At 43.4% G+C, this 20,557-nt stretch overlaps 1 protein-coding gene across 3 annotated transcripts in view; it reads right to left on the reverse strand.

Moving 5' to 3' along the window:
- The window catches only part of Thrap3 (thyroid hormone receptor associated protein 3), a 37,101-nt gene extending 18,333 nt beyond the window's left edge, over positions 1 to 18,768 (reverse strand). The window contains exons 1-3 of one of the 3 annotated variants that reach the window (XM_090335217.1): positions 18,657 to 18,768; positions 10,089 to 10,175; positions 2,236 to 2,401 (exon numbers count right to left, since the gene is read on the reverse strand). In XM_090335217.1, the coding sequence (XP_090191343.1) occupies positions 2,236 to 2,372 (137 nt within the window). In that variant the 5' untranslated portion in view covers positions 2,373 to 2,401; positions 10,089 to 10,175; positions 18,657 to 18,768. Of the gene's footprint in view, positions 1 to 2,235; positions 2,402 to 10,088; positions 10,176 to 17,744; positions 18,008 to 18,656 lie in introns of those variants that run through there. The other 2 variants (XM_090335218.1, XM_090335219.1) reach the window with 2 other exon arrangements.
- Positions 18,769 to 20,557: the final 1,789 nt, after the last annotated feature.

The following is a 20,557-nucleotide window of genomic DNA, read 5'->3' on the forward strand; positions in this document are numbered from 1 at the left end:
GAGCCTGGGCACGATCATATTAGTATTACAAAACTAGAAATCATCAAGAATCTTTCATTTATTTACTATTTTTGTGGGGAGGGGGTCATAAGGCTTGAACTTGGTCTGGGCACTGTCCCTGAGCTCTTTAGTTCAAAGCTACCACCCTATCCCTGGGCCTAGGCCTTGTCCTTGAGCTCTTAAGATCAAGACTACGCCCTACCCTTGAGCCAGGCCCCACTTCCCCTTTTCTACAGGTTAATTAAGATCTGAGGATTGTGGTTCAAAACGAGACTAGGCACTAAAGTCCCTGACACTCTTATCTCCAATTAACCACTAGAAAACTAACTACTAGAAAAGGAGCTGTGGCTCAAGGAGTAGTAGCGTGGTAGCCCTGAGCTGAGGAGCCCAGGGACAACATCCAGGCCCAGAGTTCAAGCTCTATGACCAACAAAATAAATATAAAAATAAGAAAGAAATGATGCTTTTGTTTATTATTTGATTAGTCACAGGACTTTAACTTGGGGCTTAGGTTGCCTACTACTTTCAGCTGAAGCATCACTCCAGGTTTTCTAGTGGGTAATTGAAGATAAGAATCTCACAGCGGGCCGGGAGTTTGGCCTAGTGGTTAAAGTGCTTGCCTAGCATGCACAAAGACCCGGGTTTGATTCCTTGGTACCACATATATAGAAAAAAAGCCGGAAGTGGTGCTGAGGCTCAAGTGGTAGAGCTCTAACCTTGAGAAAGTCCAAGGACAGTGCTGAGGCCCTGAGCTCAAGCCCAGGACTGGAAAAAAAAAAAAAAAAAAAAAAGAATCTCACAGTGACTTTTTAGTCTAGGCTGGCTTTGAACTTGGATCCTCAGATCTCAGCCTCCTGAGTAGCTAGGATTAAAGGTAAGATCCATCAGCAACTGACTGTAGGTAAGTTATAGATTTTTTTTTTTTACTAAGACATGTTTCATTAAATAGATTCAGCTTTTGGTAACAGACATAATACAAATTACTCCTGGTAAGTGTATACAAGTATAATTATTTTAGTAGTCTAAGACATCCCAATATATTGGTCTTATTACTAATTGTCTTAGCTATCCTGCTGATGACACAAATTTTGATTTAAAACCAGAGAAGTATGGGGCCGGGAGTTTGGCCTAGTGATTAAAGTGCTTGCCTAGCATGCACGAAGACCCGGGTTCGATTCCTCGGTACCACATACATAGAAAAAAGCCAGAAGTGGTGCTGAGGCTCCAGTGGTAGAGCTCTAACCTTGAGAAAGTCCAAGGACAGTGCTCAGGCCCTGAGCTGAAGCCCAGGACTGGCAAAAAAAAAAACAAAAACAAAAAACCAGAAAAGTACTTTAGTGAAAAATAACAAGGTGCAAAGCTGGACGTGATGGCTTATGCCTATAATCCTCAGGCACTAAAAACATCCATGAGACTCATCTCCAATTAACCACCAGAAAAGGGGAAGCGACACTGTAGCTCAAGTGTTTGAGTGCTAGCCTTGAGCTAAAAAGCTCAGGGACAGTGACCAGGTCCAGAGTTCAAGCCCTATAACGAACAAAATAAAGATATAGATATTTGAGCAAACAGCTCAGATACAAATAAAATGCTTTCTTCTAAAGAGAACGGAAGGGCTGAGAATGTAGTTTAGTGATAGACTGCTTGCCTAGCATGCATGAAGCCCTGGGTTAGATTTCTCAGTACCACAAACAGGAAAAACCGGAAGTGACACTGTAGCTCAAGTGGTAGAATGCTAATCTTGAGCAAAAGAAGCTCAAGTACAGTGCTCGGGCCAGTTGACGGGCACAAAAATTAATTAATTAAAAATAAAGTGGGGGCCGGGAGTTTGGCCTAGTGGTTAAAGTGCTTGCCTAGCATGCACGAAGACCCGGGTTCGATTCCTTGGTACCACATACATAGACAAAAGCCGGAAATGGTGCTGAGGCTCAAGTGGCAGAGTGCTAGCCTTGAGAAAGTCCAAGGACAGTGCTCAGGCCCTGAGCTCAAGCCCAGGACTGGCAAAAAAAATAAATAAAATAAAATAAAGTGAATAGGTAATAGTACGTGCCGGCAGAGGAGAAAAAGAATTAGGTAAACAGCCTAGAATAAGAACTAAATTTCATTTGTACAGATTCAAGATACCTAGAGTTAAAGCCTTATTCTCTACTTGACAATCACAGAAAGTCTGACCAAAGTGTTTCAAACCCACATTAACACAATGATCATCTCAATACACAAAACCACATAGCCCCTTACCTTAGCCTTCGTTTTCTTGAACGAGAGATAGATCGGCTTCGAGATCGAGACTTTGAAAATGAACGAGACCGAGATCTGGATGCAGATCTTGATCGAGAAGAGCGAGATCCAGACTTAGATTTGTTTGTTTTTGACATCTCTGAAGACGGTTCCTTTTCAATTACTCCTGATATGAGAAAATATATTCAAACTTTTGAAACTTGAACTCCTCTGAATATTCAGAAAACTTTTCCCTCCCAAATTACAAATCAAAATGACACAGGTTTACCCCAAAGAAATTTGAAGACTGAAAAACAATTGAGAACAACTTTTGAAATTATTTTTCCTGAAGTTCTTTTCCCACACCCCATCCCGACCCCGCCCCCGCCCCGACCCCGCCCCCGCCCCGCCCCCGCCCCCGACCCGACCCCGCCCCGGACCCCGCCCCGACCCTGGTCGTGGGGCTTAACCTCTGGTCCTGGACACTATCCCTGAGCTCTTCAGCTCAAGGCTTAGTGCTCTACAACTTTAAGACACAGTACTTTCAGTTTTCCAGTGGTTATTGGAGGTAAGAGTCTCACTTTTATGCTCAGACTGGCTTTGAACTGAGATCCTCAGATCTCAGTCTTCTGAGTAGCCAGGATCACATATGAACTACCTGTACCCAGCTTCAAGTTTTTAAAAAATATTTTTATTAGCATCAATTAATTGTACAAGTGAGATTCATTTTGACATGTCCAAAATATGTATATAATGTACCTTCATTAAACTCACTCATAAACATTGTAAAACACATCTACAATTACATTACTTGGGAAGAGGAGGCAGGAAGTCTGAGGCCAGATTGGACTATTAAGACTTGTTCATCAATTAAAAAGGGAAAAAGCCAGATGATATCAAAAAGCTACAATTAATTAGCCTTCTATAAAAAGCTATTTTTAGCACCAGGCACCAGTGGCTTACATCTACAATCCTTGCTATTTGGAAGGTAGAGAATGGGAAGGTTGTGATTCAAGGTCTACCTGAGTAGGAAAGTTTCAAAGACCCCTTCTCCACCCACAGGCATGAGTGGGAGCATGTTCCTGTCTTCACAGCTAACAAAGGAAACTTAAGATAGGTGGTTCAAGTACATACTTAGGCTAAGAAAAGACTATCTCAAAAGTAATCAGTGTAAAGCTGAGCTTGGTGGCTCATGCCTGTAATAATAGCTAATCAGGAAGCTGAAATCTGAGGATCAAAGTTCAAAGCCAGGCCAGGCACAAAAGGACCTGAGATTTATCTCCAGTTAACCTCTAGAAAACAAGAAGTGGGGCTTAGCTCACTGGTAGGGTGGTAGCCTTGAGTTGAAGAGCTCAGGGACAACGCCCAGGCCAAGTTCAAGCCCTATGACCCACCAAAACAAACAAACAAACAAACAAAAAACACAGTGTAGCTAATGGCTCATGCCTGTAATCCTAGCTGTTCAGGAGGCTCTGACCTAAAGGATGGTGATTCAAGGTTGGCCCAAGTAAGACCAGACTCAATAACCAAAATGAACCAAAAGCTGAAAGCAGAGGAAAGGTTCAAGTGGTAGAACACCAGCTCTGAGTACAAAAGGGCACACAGAGCCAGGTGTGGCTGAGCCAGTGGCTCACATCTTTAATCCTAGCCATTAAGAAGGCTGAGATCTGAGAATTATGGTTCAAAGCCAGCCTGGCACAAAAGCCTTGAGATTTTTATCGTAAGTGGGGCTGTGGCTCAAAGTGCTAGCACTAGTCTTGAATGCTCAGGGACAGCACCCAGGTCTTGAGTTCAAACCCTGGCCACGTTGGGGTGGAGGGGAGAGGAGGAAAGGCCCTATAGGAGTTAAAGCCCAATTTAAGTCTCAGTATCAAATTTAAAAAAAAGAAAAAGAAAAAAGGCCAATGTTATCAAGAGCATCATATTGGAGCATCTGCCAGATTGGAATAAAATTCCCTTCCTACCAAGTCCAGTCAAGCTACCATGTTTTCAATAGCCTGAGGAAAGGGATCCAAGCTTAAATATGTAATTCATTTTCTTTCTTTTTTATTGCGGGCCATGGGGCTTGAACTTGGCATGAGCACTGTCCCTGAGCTCTCCAGCCCAAGGCTACCACCCTACCCCTGGACCTGGGTGTTGTCCCTGAGCTCTTGCAGCTCAAGACTACTGCCCTACCCTTTGAGGCAAGCTCCACTTCCAACTTTCTAGAGGTTAACTGGAGATAAGAATCTCAGGTTTTTTTGTGCCCGAGCTGGCTTTGACCCTTGATCCTCAGATCTCAGCCTCCTGAGTAACTAAAATTACAGGTGGGAGCCAGCCACCATGCCTGGCAAAATTCATTTTTTTTCTTTTTTGTTGGCTATGAGACTTGAACTCTGGGTCTGGGTGCTGTCCACCCTACCTCTTGGGCCACAGGACTACTTTCGGTTTTCTGGTGGTTAACTGGCAGTAAGAATCTCACAGATTTTAGTGACTGGGCTAGCTTGGAACCAGATCTCAGCCTCCTGAGTAGCTAGGATTATAGCCGTGAGCCTCCATGCCTGGCTGAAATTCATTTTCTACAAGTAGGAAACTTTCTGCAAGCCCGGTCTAGTTCAAGCCACATAACAGACAGATAGACAGACAGACAGACACACACACACACACACACACACAAGCTGGGAGGAGTTTGGATTAGTGGTAAGACTGCTTGCCTAGCATGCATGAAGATCTGGGTTCAATTCCTCGGTACCCCATACACAGAAAAAGCCGGAAGTGGTGCTATGGCTCAGTGGTAGAACACTAGCCTTGAAGAAAGCACAAGGACAGTGCTCAAGCCCTGAGTTCAAGAATTCAAGCCCGAGGATTGGGAGAAAAAAAAAACAGCTTTCTGCAGAGTAAGCAGTAAGATAACTGAAATGATAAGCAGTAAGGTAACTAAAAGATAAATCCAGATATTAAAAAACAAAAAAACAAGACTTGCTATTCATAGAGGGTTTTAGGCAAAGCAATAGTTCTTATTTGTGCCCTCTAGGCCTCTGAATAGTTAAGCTCAAGTGAAATACTGAACATGTTTACTATTCTGCTCCTTTTCTCAGGAGATGACTGTCTCCTGAGAAAAGGAGACAAAGAGAGAAATAGCACCAAGAGCAGCTGTGCTATCTCTAGAGTAACAAGGCCAAGACTTCATATCTCACCATAAGCTGAGGAAATCAGAGTCCTCCTAACATTAAGTGGCTCTCATAATTTCCTAAGATAAATTAGCATAAAAATTATTTCAATACTAAGGGCTTACAAATTATAGAAAATATGCATAAGTGTGTTAAATGTAAAGGTAAAAGGGAGTCCCACCCATCTAAGATGAACAAGAATTTAAACCATCTGTAGATGTAACACAAGTCTGCCTGTGTTGTAAAATCAAAATTAAATCCAAGTAACAGTGGTTCAAGCCTGTAATTCTAGCTACTCAGGAGACTAGAACTGAGATCTACAGTTTGAAGCCAACCCAGGCAAGTCTGTGAGACTCTTAACCATCAAAAAGCAACAAGTAGGGCCAGGAGTTTGTGGTAGAGTGCTTGCCTAGCATCCACAAAGACCTGGGTTCGATTCCTTGGTACCACATGCATAGAAAAAAGCTGGAAAGTGGTGCTGAGGCTCAAGTGGTAGAAGTCTAGCCTTGAGAAATCCCAAGGACAGTGCTCAGGCCCTGAGCTCAAGTCCATGACAGACCAAAAAAAAAGCAACAAGTAGTAAGAATGTCAGCCATGAGCAAAAAAGGGAAAGCACCTAGGGTCCTGAGTTCAAGGCACAATAATAGCATGCGTACATGCATGTGCACATACTTATACCTAAAACAAACAAAAACAACTAATGGGCCGGGAGTTTGGCCTAGTGATAGAGTGCTTGCCTAGTATTCTCAAAGACCCAGATTCGATTCCTCAGTACCACATACACAGAAAAAAAAAGCCAGAAGTGGTGCTGTGGCTCAAGTGGTAGAGCTCTAGCCTTGAGAAAGCCCAAGGACAGTGCTCAGGCCGAGTTCAAGCCAGTACTGGTGGGGGGGAGGGAACCACTAAGCTGTTGTAACATTACATAAATGTAATCCCAGTTGAGAGATAGGCATAAGTAGGAAGACAGTCACCTGAGTCCATCTCAGACAAAAAACACAAGTACCTATCTGAAAAATATGAAAAAATGTTGAACACATGGCTCAAGCTAAAGAATGTCTAACGGGTGTTCAGCCCTGAGTTCAAACTAGACTACTGCCAAATAAAAAAACAGTAACCTGGGCCAGGAGTTTGGCCTAGTGGTAGAGTGCTTGCCTAGCATCCACGAAGACCCAGGTTCGATTCCTTGGTACCACATACGTAGCAAAAAGCCAGAAGTGGTGTTGTGGCTCAAGTGGTAGAGCCCTAGCCTTGAGAAAATCCAGGGACAGTGCTCAGGCCCTGAGCCCAAGCCCAGGACTGGCAAAAAAAAAAAAAAAAAAAAAAAAATAGTAACCATGGGAATTTAAGTGTCTATTAAAAATTGCCTGGTATACAGAAGTTTTCTTTTTAAAATGTTTATATTGGTTGTACAATGTAATGGATTTCACTGACATTACATTTTCATACAAGTATTCATACACACACACACACACACAATACCCATGAGTTCACTTTTTTTTTTTTTTTTTAGCCAGTCCTGGGGCTTGAACTCAGGGCTTATGAATTGTCCTTGGGCTTTCTCAAGGCCAGCAATCTACCACTGGAGCTACAAGCACCACTTCTGGCCTTTTCTGGGTCAAACCTGGGTCATCATGCATGCTGGGCCTCTACCACTAGGCCAAATTCCCAGCCCCCATGAGTTCACATCTTAGGCTTTATTTTACTATAGTCTGAGTAGCTAGTGGGCACATTTAGAATCTTCCCCAAAGTAAACATTTCATCATTGATGCTACTTCTTATGTATTCGTTAGTAATCAGACATCTTTCATTTTGCACTTTTTCTGACTGAACAGGCATGTGTTACACTCTAAGTATATTACAAGAAAGGCTGATTATCAAGGAAGACATAGGTCTTCCACTTCTGGAAAAGGAATCTTCTAATGCCAGCTGCTGAAAGGAAAAATCAATAAGGTCTTATTGAGGAGCTATTCAGTTATAACTTTTTCATTATAATATCCTCAGCCATAGACAACTTATGATGTCTCCTGAGAATTTATTCAATGGTGTCTACTAATCTCAGAACCTTCTATGCAATTAGTGTTTCATCATTAGTGAAGCAGAATGAACAGCACAGCTGGCAGCTTAAAAAATCTTTGACATCCCAGAGGCTCTTCTCCAATGTTCCTCAGAGAGGGTAACAGCAATTTCAGTTCCCATTTTAAATGAATATGCATGAGCAATGGGAATATTTTCCCATTTCTTAAAGAAACACTACCCTTTTCTAACTTTAGAAAAATCAACCAAATTTCCTTCCAGTTCTCATTATTATTAAGCCACTGATTATGGAACTTAAGCTTTTTTTTTTTTAAATTGTGGGGCTTGAAACTCAGGGCCTGGGCTCTGTCTCTGAGCTCTTCAGCTCAAGGCTACTGTTCTACCACATTGAGTCATAGCGCCACTTTTGGTTTTCTGGTGGTTAACTGGAGAGAAGAGTTTCATGGATTTTCATGCCCAGGCCAGCCTTGTACCCAGACCCTCAGATCTCAGCCTCCTGAGTAGCTGGGATTTCAGGCATAAGCCACCAGTGTCCAACTATTTTTTTTTTTTTGTCGGTTTTGGGCCTGGAACTCAGGGCCTGGGTGCTGTCCCTGAACCTCTTTGTGCTTAATGCTTAAGGCCAATGTTCTACCACATGAACCACAGCATCACTTCCAGTTTTTCAGTGGTTAATTGGAGATAAGTCTCATAGGGACATTTCTGCCTGGGATGGTTTTGAACCAGGGTCCTTAGATCTCAGACTCCTGAGTAGCTAGGATTATAAGTGTGAACCACCAGCACCTGGCACACTTAGCTCTATTTTTAAACTATTACCACAGTCAGGCACAATGGTGCATAGCCATAACCCTAGATACTGGAGAGGTTGAAGTGAGAATAATTCCTCTGCTAAGGAATCAAAGATTAGCCTGAGCAATAAGACCTTGCTGGGGGGAAGGAGTGGTAGAAAATTAAAACAGAAAAGAATAGTAGAGAGTCAAAATACGTTTGGGTCAGCCCGTGGGACTTGAACTCAGGGCCTAGTTGCTGTTCCCGAGACATTTTGATGAAGGCTATTGTGCCCCTCACCCCAGGTCATGGGGCTTAAACTTTGGGCATGGGCACTGCCCCTGAGCTGTTCAGCTCTAGGCTAGTGCCAGATCACTTTGAACCATAGCACTACTTCTGGTTTTTGAGTGCTTAATTAGAGATAAGAGTCTTACAGACTTTTAATGCCCAGGCTGGCTTTGAACCAAGATCCTCACATCTTAGCCTCCTGGGTAGCTAGAATTACAGGCATGAGCCACTGGGCTGTCCTATAGTACTTTTTTGCTTTTTGTATCAAAGTGCCACTTCTAGTTTTCTGGTTAATTAGATAAGAGCCTCATAGACTTTCCTGCCTTGGCTGGCTCTGAACCTTGATCCTCAGATTTTAGCCTCCTGTGCAGCTAAGATTACAAGTGTGAGCCACTAGCACCCACAAGTCAACATTCTAACTCAGAAAATCTAGAAATGGACTGACAAGTCAACTATGGAAAATCTCTAAATTTTAAGGATTAAGTCTCCAGTTTCTACAACAAATAACCCCTAATGTTTACCAAAAAGGGGCCAATTAAGACATGCCTGGGCCAAGTGCCAAGTGGTTCATGCTTGTACTCAAGAGGTTGAAATCTGAGGATCCTAGTGCAAAGCCAGTGGAGGGAGGGGGGGTTCCCTGTGAGACTCTTCTCTCCAATTAACCACTCTAAAACTGGAAATGGAACTGTGGTTCAAAATGGTAGAGTGGCTAGCCTTGCGCTAAAGAAATAAGGGAGAGTACTCAGGCCCTAAGTTCAAATGTCACAATGGACTTTTAAAAAGAGACATTCCGGGGCTGGGAGTTGGCCCTAGTGGTAGAGTGATTTGCCTAGCATGCAGGAAGACCCAGGTTCGATTTCTCAGTCCCACATACATAGAAAAAAAGCCAGAAGTGGTGCTGAGGCTCAAGTATGGTAGAGCTCTAGCCTTGAGAAAGTCCAAGGACAGTGCTCAGGCCCTGAGCCCAAGCACAAGACTGGCAAAAAAAATAAAAATAATAAATAAATAAATAAATGGAAAGAAAGAAAAAGGCAAAGAGAAGAAGTGAATATATGTTAATAGGAACTCAGCAACAAAAATTATAGCACTGAGTCTGGCTTAGAGCAGAGTGGCTGCTAGCAGCAGAAGGCAGGGTTCAAAGCTAGGTGTCAGTGGCTCATGCTTGTAACCCAACTTAGGACACTGAGATTGGAGGACTGAGATTCAAAGCCAGCCCAGGCAAGAAAGTCCGTAAGTTTCACCTCTTAATTAACCACTAGAACACTGAAAGTGGCGCTATGGCTCAAATTGGTAGAGTGCTGGGGCTATCGGGTAGAGAGCTATGAGCTCAAAAATCTCAGCGCCCAGGCCCTGACCTCTCTCTATGCGTAAAGCTTCCACTTGAGCCACAGATCCCAGCTTTTTCTGTTGACTTCGTGCATGCTACGCAAGCAAGCTACCACTAAGCCATATTCCCAGCCTACAATATCAATTTTGATACAGATACACATATCCAAGGACTACATGCATATAAGAAAAAACTCTTCACCAAAATATCAGCATCTATCTATATATGATGTATCTCTCTATATAGACAGACATTTTCCAAGCAAATACTGTGAAGCTGGTTAGCTCTTTTTATCCCTATGAATTTACCTTATTAGAACAAGGATCCAACTCTCAATGTTCCAAAGAACACTGGCAGTGCCACTGGCTTCTCCAATTTGCAGTCAGGGTATATTTCTAGAATGAGAGGAAATAAATAATAAGAGGGCTATTTGCTCCTTATAGATTGTATTCCTGAATTTTTATTTTTTCTTATTATAAAGGTTATGTACAGAGGGGTTACAGTTACTTAAGCTAGGTAAAAAGTACATCATTGGGGGCTGGGAGTTTGGTCTAGTGGTAGAGTGCTTGCCTAGCATGCACGGAGACCCAGGTTCAATTCATTGGTACCACATCCATAGAAAAGCTGGAAGCGGTGCTATGGCTCAAGTGGTAGGGTGCTGGCCTTGAGGAAAGCCCAATGACAGTAATCAGGCCCTGAGATCAAGCCCAGGACTGCCCCCCCCCAAAAAAAGTACATCTTTGGGGCCTAGGAATGTGGCCTAGTGCTAGAGTGCTTGTTTATTAGCATGCATGAAGCCCTTAGTTCAATTCTTTGTCACTACATACATAGAAAAAGCTGGAAGTGGTGCTATGGCCGAAGTGGTAGAGCACTAGACTTGAGAAAGTTCAAGGACAGTGTCCAGGCCATGAGTTCAAGCCCAGAACTAGCCAAAAAAGGTGTACTTTTTGGATAACATCCATCATCCATTACCCTCATTTTCTCTCTCCATTACTGTTTGAAAAAAAAAATTGGGGTGGGGGGGTCATGGGACTTGAACTCTGGGCCTGGGAGCTGTCCCTGAGCTCTTCAGCTTAAGGCTACTGCCCTACACCTTGAACCATAGGGCCTCCTGTGTAGTTAGAATTATAGGCTTGAGCTACCAAGCCTGGCTCTACCATACATATTTTTATCCATTAAACCTCCTATGGTATAGAAAGCTAAAACCAGGCCAGTGCCAGTGGTTCACACCTGTAATCCTAGTTATTCAGGAGGCTGAGATCTGAGGATCACAGTTCAAAGCCAGCTCAAGCACAAAAGCCCATGAGATTCTTATCTCCAATTAATCACAGAAAATCAAAAGTGACTCTGTGGCTCAAAGTAGTGAAACACTAGACTTGAGCTGAAGAGGTTGGGGTCAGGGCCCAAACCCAGAGTTCAAGCCCCACAACCAACACAAACAAAACAAAGTAGAACTGTAACTCAAGTGTAAGGAACCCAGCAACTGCACTCAAGCCCATAGTTCAAGTCACAAGACCAAAAAAACAAAACAAAAAGCTTCCTTGCTGCTGCTGCTTGTTGGAACCATAAAATGGAATTACTTTTATGGAGAGTAATATAACAGTAGTAATTTGAGGAAATGTCCATCTGACTCAGGATGTAGCTCAGCAGAAAGAGCATGCTTATCATGCTTAAAGACGCTGATACCATGTATGTGAAGTAATGCAACTTCTATCTGGTGAATATAATGTAACCCCTCTATTAATTACAATAAAAAATATATAAGAAAAAAATATGCTGACACCAGTATCAATGTTTGTGAAGTAATGCACCTTGTATCTGGTGAATATAATGTAACCCTTCTATTAATTACAATAAAAAATATATGAAAAACAGCCGGGAGTTTGGCCTAGTGGTTGAAGTGCTTGCCTAGTATGCATGAAGACCCGGGTTCGATTCCTTGGTACCACATACGTAGCAAAAAGCCAGAAGTGGTGCTGTGGCTCAAGTGGTAGAGCCCTAGCCTTGAGAAAAAATCCAGGGACAGTGCTCAGGCCCTGAGCCCAAGCCCAGGGCTGGCAAAAAAAAAAAAAAAAGATGCTGACACCAATACCCTAGCACCAAAAAGAGGGAGGGGAGTGGAAGGGGACTAAGAAGCAGGGATAGATGACTTTCACAGAACAATTTAACTTTTACACATAAAACCTACAGAAACTCTTATAGTTAGTATAAAAAAATATGCAAGAACATTCTTGACAGCATGGAATACCAAAAGGAAAATGCAGATTAACACATTCATACAATGAATATTATTACCAATGAACCTTATATGTCAGGCTGAGTGGGTGGAAAAACTTATAAACAATAAATCTGTACCTATTATTTAACATGTTCAGTGTTGGCTAAAATTTTTTTTTCATTCCCTTAAAAATTAACCAAGCTGGGCTGGAGTTTGGCCTAGTGGTAGAGTGCTTGCCTAGCATGCACAAAGACCCAGGTTCGATTCCTCAGTACCACACAGATAGAAAAAAGCCAGAAATGGTGCTGAGGCTCAAGTGGTAGAGCTCTATCTAGCCTTGACAAAGTTCAAAGACAATGCTCAGGCCCTGAGCTCAAGCCCAGGACAGGCCTCCCCCCCCCCAAAAAAAAATTAACCAAGCTATGCCAGCCCAGTGGCTCACACCTGTAATCCTAGCTTCTCAGGAGGCTGAGATCTGAGGATGGAGGTTCAAACCCAGCCCAGGCACTAAAATCAGTGAGACTCTTATCTCTAATTAACCATGAGAAAACAGAAAGTGGCATTGTGGCTTCAGGGGTAGGGCAGTAGCCTTGAGCTGAAGAGCTCAGGGACAGTGCCCAGGCCCAGAGTTCTAGCCCCATGACCCACAAAAAAAAATAATAAAAAAATTAAAAAATGCATATATATATATATATATATATATATATCAAGCTGGGCACTGGTAGCATCTGCGCACACACACACACATATACACACACGTCCATTATAAAATAATAAAAGAAACGAACATGAGACTGAGTTCAAGGCCAGTACCAGCCCGAGCACGTTCCCCCCCCCCCCCCAAACTCTATACAACAAAAGCAATTTTAGGCCAGGTGCTGATGGCTCACACTTGTAATCCTAGCTACTCAGGAAGCTGAGATCTGAGGTTCATAGTTTGAAGCCAGCCCAGGCAAGAAAGTCTCAAACTACTCAGAAAAAGCCAGAAGTGGTACTCTGGCTCAAACTGGTAGAGCCTTGGCAAAAACAGCTCAGGAACAACATCCCAGTCCAGAGTTCAAACCCTGTCCAGGAAAGAAAAAAACCCATAATTTTAGTATAATTATACCCAAATTCCATGCTTATAATAAAAACATACAGGTATTCCAAACTTACTAATAAATAATTCTTTTAGGCCCTAGTGGTAGAGTGCCTAGCAAGCACAAAAACCTGAGTTCAATTTCTCAATACCACATACACAAAAAAAGCCAGAAGTTGTGCTGTGGCTCAAGTGGTAGAGCTCAGGGACAGCACTCAGGCCCAGAGTTCAAGTCCCATGATCACTAAATAAATAAACAAATAAATATTAAAAAAAGCACTAATGGAAATGAACTCCAGGAAATAGAAAAACAGTTTTTTTGTTTTGTTAACCATGGGGCTTGAATTCAGGGCCTGAGCATTGTTCCTGGACCCCTGGGCTTTTTTGTGCTCCAGGCTAGTGCTCTACCAGTTTGGGCCAAAGCTCCATTTCCAGAAACCAGTTTTGGTTTTGTTTTATAATTGCTTTTTTTTTTTCCTTTTTGTTTTTTTTGTTCATTTATCTGCCTTTAGGTGGATGGAGAGAGCACAAAATGGAGGGACAAAGGTTGAACCAATACAGTGGTTCACTAGAGACTGCTGAAAATGAACTATACAACTCATGGGTAGGGATGGGAGGGAAAGAGTGACACTATCAAAAAGCAACATACTCAACCTGATTTATCTTAACTGTAACCCCATTGTACATCACCTTCACAGTAACATTTTTTTTAAAAAGGACTAATGGATACTCTATGTCAAGAATACATATCAGACCGGAGCCAGTACACCTGTAATCTCAGCACAAGTACCAGGCCAGCCTAGGTTGAAACCCTGTCTCAAAAACCCAAAACATAGATGAGAATGTGGCTAGTGGTAAAATGCTTGCCTAGCATGCATAAAGCCCTCCCTAGATTCAATTCCTCTACCACATAAACAGAAAAAGCTGGAAGTGGCACTGTGGCTCAAGTGGTAGAGTGCTAGCCTTGAGCAAAAGAAGCTGAGGGACAATGCCCAGGGTGAGTTCAAGCCCTGGCATTAGCAAAACAGAACAAAACAGTTGGGTGCTGGTGGCTCATGCTTATAATTCTAGCTACTCAGAAGGATATGAGGATTAAAGTTCAAAGCAAACCCAGATAGCAAAATCCTGACGAGTTTTTGTTTGCTTCTTTCTTTCCTTCTTTGTCACACCCCTGGGGCTTGAACTCAGGTCCTGAGCACTGTCTTTGGGCTTTCTCAAGGCTAGAGCTCTACCACTTGAGCATGGCATCACTTCCAGCTTATTCTATGTATATGGTACTAAGGAGTCGAACCCCGGTCTTCATGCATGCTAGGCAAGCACTCTACAAGTAGGCCCTGCTCCTGGCCCCCATTTTCTTTTTTTTTTTTAAATCAGTCATGAAGCTTGAACTCAAGAACTTGGACACTGTCCTTGAACTTTTTTTTAATTTTTTCCTGGTTAGAGATAAGAGTCTCAGATTATTCTCCCTAGGCTGGTTTTTCTCAGTGGCTAGGATCACAGGTATAAGCCACCAGCACCCAACCATGAGACTTATCTCCAACTAACGACCAGAAAACCAGAAGTGGAGCTGTGGCTCAAAGTGGTAGAATGCTATCCTTGAGCAAAAAAAGTTCAGAAGTGCCCAAGCCTTATAATTGACAAAAAAAAAAGAAAAAAGAAAAAAGAAAAGAAAAAGTGGGCAAGGAGTTGGCCTAATGGTAGAGTGCTTGCCTAGCATGCATGAAGACCCGTGTTCAATTCCTTAGTACCACATACATAGAAAAAAAGCTACAAGTGGTGCTGTGGCTCACATGATACAGTGCTAACCTTGAAGAAAGCCCAAGGACAGTGCTCAGCCGCTGAGTTCAAGCCCCAAGACTGGCCAAAAAAAAAAAATAAAAAGTGGACTGGAAATGTAGCTCACCTGGTAGAATGCCAGTGAAGCAATCATGAGGCCATGAGCTTAAACCCAGCAAAAATAAATAGAAAGCCAGGCACAGTGGCTCTCCCTTGTAATCCTAGATACTCAGGAGGCTGAGATCTGAGAATCAAGTTTAAAGCCAGCCAGGGCACAAAAGGACCTGAGACTCGTACCTCCAATTATCCTCCAGAAAATGGGAAATAGGGCTTGGCTCAAAGGTATACCAGTAGCCTTGAACTATATGTATAGCTCAGGGACAATGCCCAGGCCCAGAGTTCAAGTCCCACAACCAACAAAAAATAAGTAAATATAAACAAAACTTGCCCTACTCTAAGCCACAAATCTTCCCTCCACCTGTTTTTATTATTGGAAGAGGAAAAAGAAACCCTTCCCTGGCAATTGGGATATCAAAACAGCCTCTCTAAGCCATTGTTAAAGTCCACACTTTGTCACATTATGACACGTAGCCTTCTCTCAGTTCTGAAAACACTGTAATTCTGTCCATTCTAGTTCGGGCACCTGCAACTTCCTTCACTATGGTACTCCCTCTCTTTAATTAATGCCCTACAAAATTGATTCCTGACTTTCCCCAGAAAGCATTTCTCTTATCAATTAAGTCTTTCCTTTTTCAATTTCTCCTGCTCAATACCTCCATGCCACTTTTCTCAATTTGTAAATTTATTTGCCTACTTTTTATGCTTCTCCTACTATCCTGTAAGTTCCCTAAGAGAAGAAACTCAATTTATCAATAGAGCTAAACACAGAATTTGTTGAATCACTGAGTCAAATAGTTAATTGATCTTATTAAAGAGTGTGAGAGGGCCGGGAGTTTGGTCTAGTGGTAGAGTGCTTGACTAGCATGCACGAAGATCCATGCTCAATTCCTCAATTCCTCAGTACCACATACATAGGGAAAAAAAAAAAAAAAAAACAGCCAGAAGTGGTGCTGAGGCTCAAGTGGTAGAGCTCTAGCCTTGAGAAAGTTCAAGGATAGTGCTCAGGCTCTGAGCTCAAACCCAGGACAAGCAAAAAAAAAAAAAAAAAAAAGTGTTAAGTCTTCTACAATCCACAATCTAAATTAATAGCATTAACCACAGTTTCTTTTATTCAGGATGGAATTTTTCCCAAGAAAAAAGGGCTAGCATCCTAAGACTTTTAGTAGTTAGAATTGTCCATCCTAAAATAAATCATGTCTGCACTCTCCCAGTCAGTCTGAACCCTCCTCACTTGCATCATCTTGGACATACTCCAAGCTTTCTTTATCAATACAAAACAAATCACTTTTTTTTTGGTTGGTTGTAGGGCTTGAACTGCGGTCCTGGGCACTGTCCCTGAGCACTTCAGCTCAAGGATACCGCCCTACCCCTGGTCCTGGGCACTGTCCCTGGACTCTTCAGCTCAAGGCTACCACTCTACCCGAGCCACAGCATCACTTCCGGTTTTCTAGTGGTTAGCTGAAGATAACTGTCTCTCAGCCTTTAGTGCCCGGGAAGGCTTTGAGCCGAAATCCTCAGATCTCAGCCTCCTGAGTAGCTAGGATTACAGACTGAGTCACCGGGCCCAGCTTACAAATCACCTTTTTGTAATCCGTAATTTTAACTTTTGTTTGTTATGGTAACCATCTTGGGGCTTGAACTCAGAGCCTGGGCACTGTATCTAAGCTTCTTTATGCTCAAGGCACAGCTCCAATTTCCATTTTTTTGGTACTTTATTGGAGATGACTCTCACAGACTGTCCTGCCCAAGATGGCTTCAAATCAATCCTCAGATCTCAGCCTCCAAATGACCTAAGATTATAGGTGGTGCCAAGCTTTTTGTTTTTTTGCAGTACTGAAGACATTTTCAAAGGGACTTGAACATGCTATGCTAAGCAAGTACTGTGCAACAACCCCAGGCCTATAACCCATAGTTTCATTAAGTAAACCAAACTCAAAAGTAGCTTTACTTAAATAAAATAGACTAATAGAACCGCTATGATTACACCGCCACTAAAATTGAGACTGCACTGTTTGGAGCCCCAAAACACCAATCTCCATAACTGGAGATTGTTCACTGGTGCTAAAGGACTGAAAAAATAGAGAACATAAAAATACTGAAAAACATACTGGATATAAAGGCTTTTAAAACTGTTCTCAACCCGGATGGGGAGTTTGGCCTACTGGTAAGTGCTTGCGTAACCTGCATGAAGAGCTAGGTACCTCATACATAGAAAAAGGTGGAAATGGTTCTGTGGTTCAAGAGCTCTAGCCTTGAGAAATCCCAAGGACAGTGCTCAGGCCCCGAGTTTAAGCGCAGGATTGGCAAAAAAAAAAAAAAAAAAAAAAAAAAAAAGTTTCCAATAGAATCTATAAACAGCTTTTACAAAATATAATCAAACCTAAATGACTACACTATAATTTGTTTTTGATACAGCTGGAGTACGAATATTAACTCGCAAAATACATCTAATAAACAACTTAAGTTTGGTTTGCTCCATTAGTCTCCCAATTTTGTGCTTTTAACAGACCTCTATAATATAATACACACAATCAGGTTAACTAGTTAACAGGACAGACTACAACAGATAAACATTTCCACAAACATAACAAAGACGACCATCTGAAAGGGAAGAATAATTATGGTCATTACACACATCTCTCTAGGGAATCACATTTGGAAATCCTATACAAGATTTACTAAATGGCTATTAGTCTTCGTCTTCACAAAAAACCCATAAAACAGCCAGTATTATTATTCACTGACATTTTAGAGATAGGAAACTGTAGTTACCTGGAAGTGAAGAGTCAATGTAAAACCGAAAGATAGTAAAATCAAAGTTGAACCCAGGCCGACTTTTTATGAAAACTACAGGATTCACTGGCTCGGACCTGCCAGGCCCTACCACACTGAATATTTTTCCCTTCAATCCAATTAACAGCCTCCCCGTAAACACTACTCCCACTGATGGCTTCCAACTTCTGGGCCGCAGCGTCGCTCTCCAGCCCCCGTCGTCATGCTCCACACGTTAAGATTTAGAAGAGCAGAGAAAATAACAGATAAAAGTTGCTTAGGCTCTGAGACACAACTGCTTCATAAAAGCAGGGCACAGCCAATGACCCTTGGAATGCAAGCACCCTCGTCAAAAAAAAAAAAAAAAAAAAACACTTTTTCCGGTGAGATAAATTTGTATTATTCCGTCTTGGGTCACAAGGAAAGAGAGGACGGAAAAAGAAAAAAACTGAAGTATTAACATCTGCACAGTGCCAGCCACATGCGCCCAGGAGGGCAGAACCAGGCCGATGGAGACGCGGTAGGGGGAAGGGCATGCAAGAGTTCCGGGAAAAACGAAAATCCAGATAATAGGCTTCCCACTGCTAAGAGAGGGTGGAAACGGGGCTCGTGGAAACCTCTGTCCCGCAGACTGCAAAAAAATAATCCTGTAAAGAAGCGATGAGCTACCCCAGAGAGAAGGCGACCGGAGGGAGCTTCGATGGCTAGGCCGAAGCGAAGGGAAGCCCTGAAGGGCGGGGAGGGGGAGGAGCCCAGCGAGCAGGGCCCGCTCGGAAGAGGCCCGGGTGGTAAGCGAGGGGGAGCAGCTTCGCGCCAGGCCTTCCTCAGGCCTGGCTGCTACCTCGAAAACACAAAAGATGAAACTCGAACCGATTGAGTTGGTCCTAACTCCCATTCGAGGCTTTCACTCACCTGGACCCACCGTAGAGACCGAGCTGCAGCCTTCGCAACGGAACAACCGGCCCGAACCTCGCCCCCGACCGACAGCGCGCACCGAGTCCCCGCTCTCCGACGATGGCGATGGCGGCGTCGCCCCCACGGCCTCCTGGGAAATGTAGTCCTAAAGCTACGAATCCTCGCCGACCGGATGAGCCCTGAAACTACATTTCCCACAAGGCAAAGCAAACGTTAGGCCCGCCGCTTTGCGTCACGCGCTGGCCAGTCGGCAGTCACGTGGATCACGGCGTTCCGTTCCCCTCCCCCGCCGCCTGGGTGGCCCAAGGAAGAGGGGAGGAAAGTGGACGGAAGGGGCGGGGACGTCGCTGACGCCATTGCCCCCACCATTTTGGAACAGACCTTAAGGTAGGGCCCGAGTACCATCTACTTGCTGGTGGACCTGTGTCATCGAAAAGTCACTGAAGGGAGGGGAAGTGGAGACAAAAGCATGAGAAGGGTATCTGTGTGAGAAGCATGGCACCTACTACCTGGCGAGTGTAACTATAACTCCTCTGTACGTTATCCTTGCAACAAAACTATAAAAGCCGGCAGCAGTGGCTCACGCCTGTAATCCGAGCTTCTCCGGAGGCTGAGATCTGAGGATCAAGTTTCAAAGCCAGACGGGGCACCAAAGGACCTGAGACTTAACTCCACTTAACCTCTAGAAAATGGGAAGTGAGGCTTGGCTCAAGGGTAGGGCGGTAGCCTTGAGCTGAAAATCTCCAGTTCAAGCCCCATGACCCACAAAATAAATAAACAAATAAATAACACTCGGCTAGGAACGTGGCTTGGGGGTAGAGTACCTTGCCTAGCATGCATAAAGCCCTGGTTTCGATTCCTCAGGACCATATAAACAGAAAAGGCCAAAGGTGGAGCTGTGGTTCCAGTGGTAGAGCTATAGTTTTCAGCAAAAGAAGCTCAAGAACAGTGCCCAGGCCCTGAGCTCATGCCTCAGGCCAACAGAAAAACACACACAATGAGAAGCCTCAGAAATAAAGCAAGTGTTTTCAAGGAGCCTGACAGCTGCTGTAGTAAATGGTATAAAGTTCCTCCATAAAGTAAAAAATAGAACTAGCATAGAATCTAGTAATTCAGCTTCCAGATGCATGCCCAAAGAGAACTGAGAACTAAGGACTCTGAACAGATGCTCATAGCAGCATTGTTACAGTAATGCAAAGGTGGAAACATTCCCAATGTCCATCAACCTAGGAGGGAAAAGGGGAGGAGCCAGGATCCTGACTGGTAAGGTTAGATCTGAGGAACTCAGTTTGAAGCCAGCATAGGCAAGAAACTCCATGAGACTTGTATCTCCATTTAACTGCCACATACACACTCTTCTCCTACCCCACCCCCACACACAGCTAGAACTGGAGCTGTGGCTCAAGTATCAGCCTTCAGTGAAAAGTGCTAAAGAATAGCAGCCAGCCTTAGTCCAAGCACACACACACACACACACCACACCTATATAAAGCACAAATTACTAGGGCCTAGGTTTTTATCTTTCCCATTTGAAAAGAGATTAATGGATTTTGCACCCCCTCCCCCCCAATTAGGGCCGTGTAGACAAAGTCCACATAGTTTTTGTTTTGTTTTGTTTTGTTTTGTTTTTGCCAGTCCTGGGCTTGAGCTCAGGGCCTGAGCACTGTCCTTGGACTTTCTCAAGGCTAGAGCTCTACCACTTGAGCCTCAGCACCACTTCCGACTTTTTTCTATGTATGTGGTACCGAGGAATCAAACCTGGGTCTTCATGCATGCTAGGCAAGCACTTTAACCACTAGGCCAAACTCCCGGCCCCGTGTTTTGTTTTGTTTTGAGACAGGGTCTTAACCGTGTTAACTCAAGTTGGCCTTGAACTTTCTATTAGTCTAAACTGACCT

This window comes from Megascapheus bottae, chromosome 6 (assembly GCF_031878675.1).
Source record: "Megascapheus bottae isolate mThoBot1 chromosome 6, mThoBot2.hap1, whole genome shotgun sequence".
Lineage (NCBI taxonomy): Eukaryota > Metazoa > Chordata > Mammalia > Rodentia > Geomyidae > Megascapheus > Megascapheus bottae.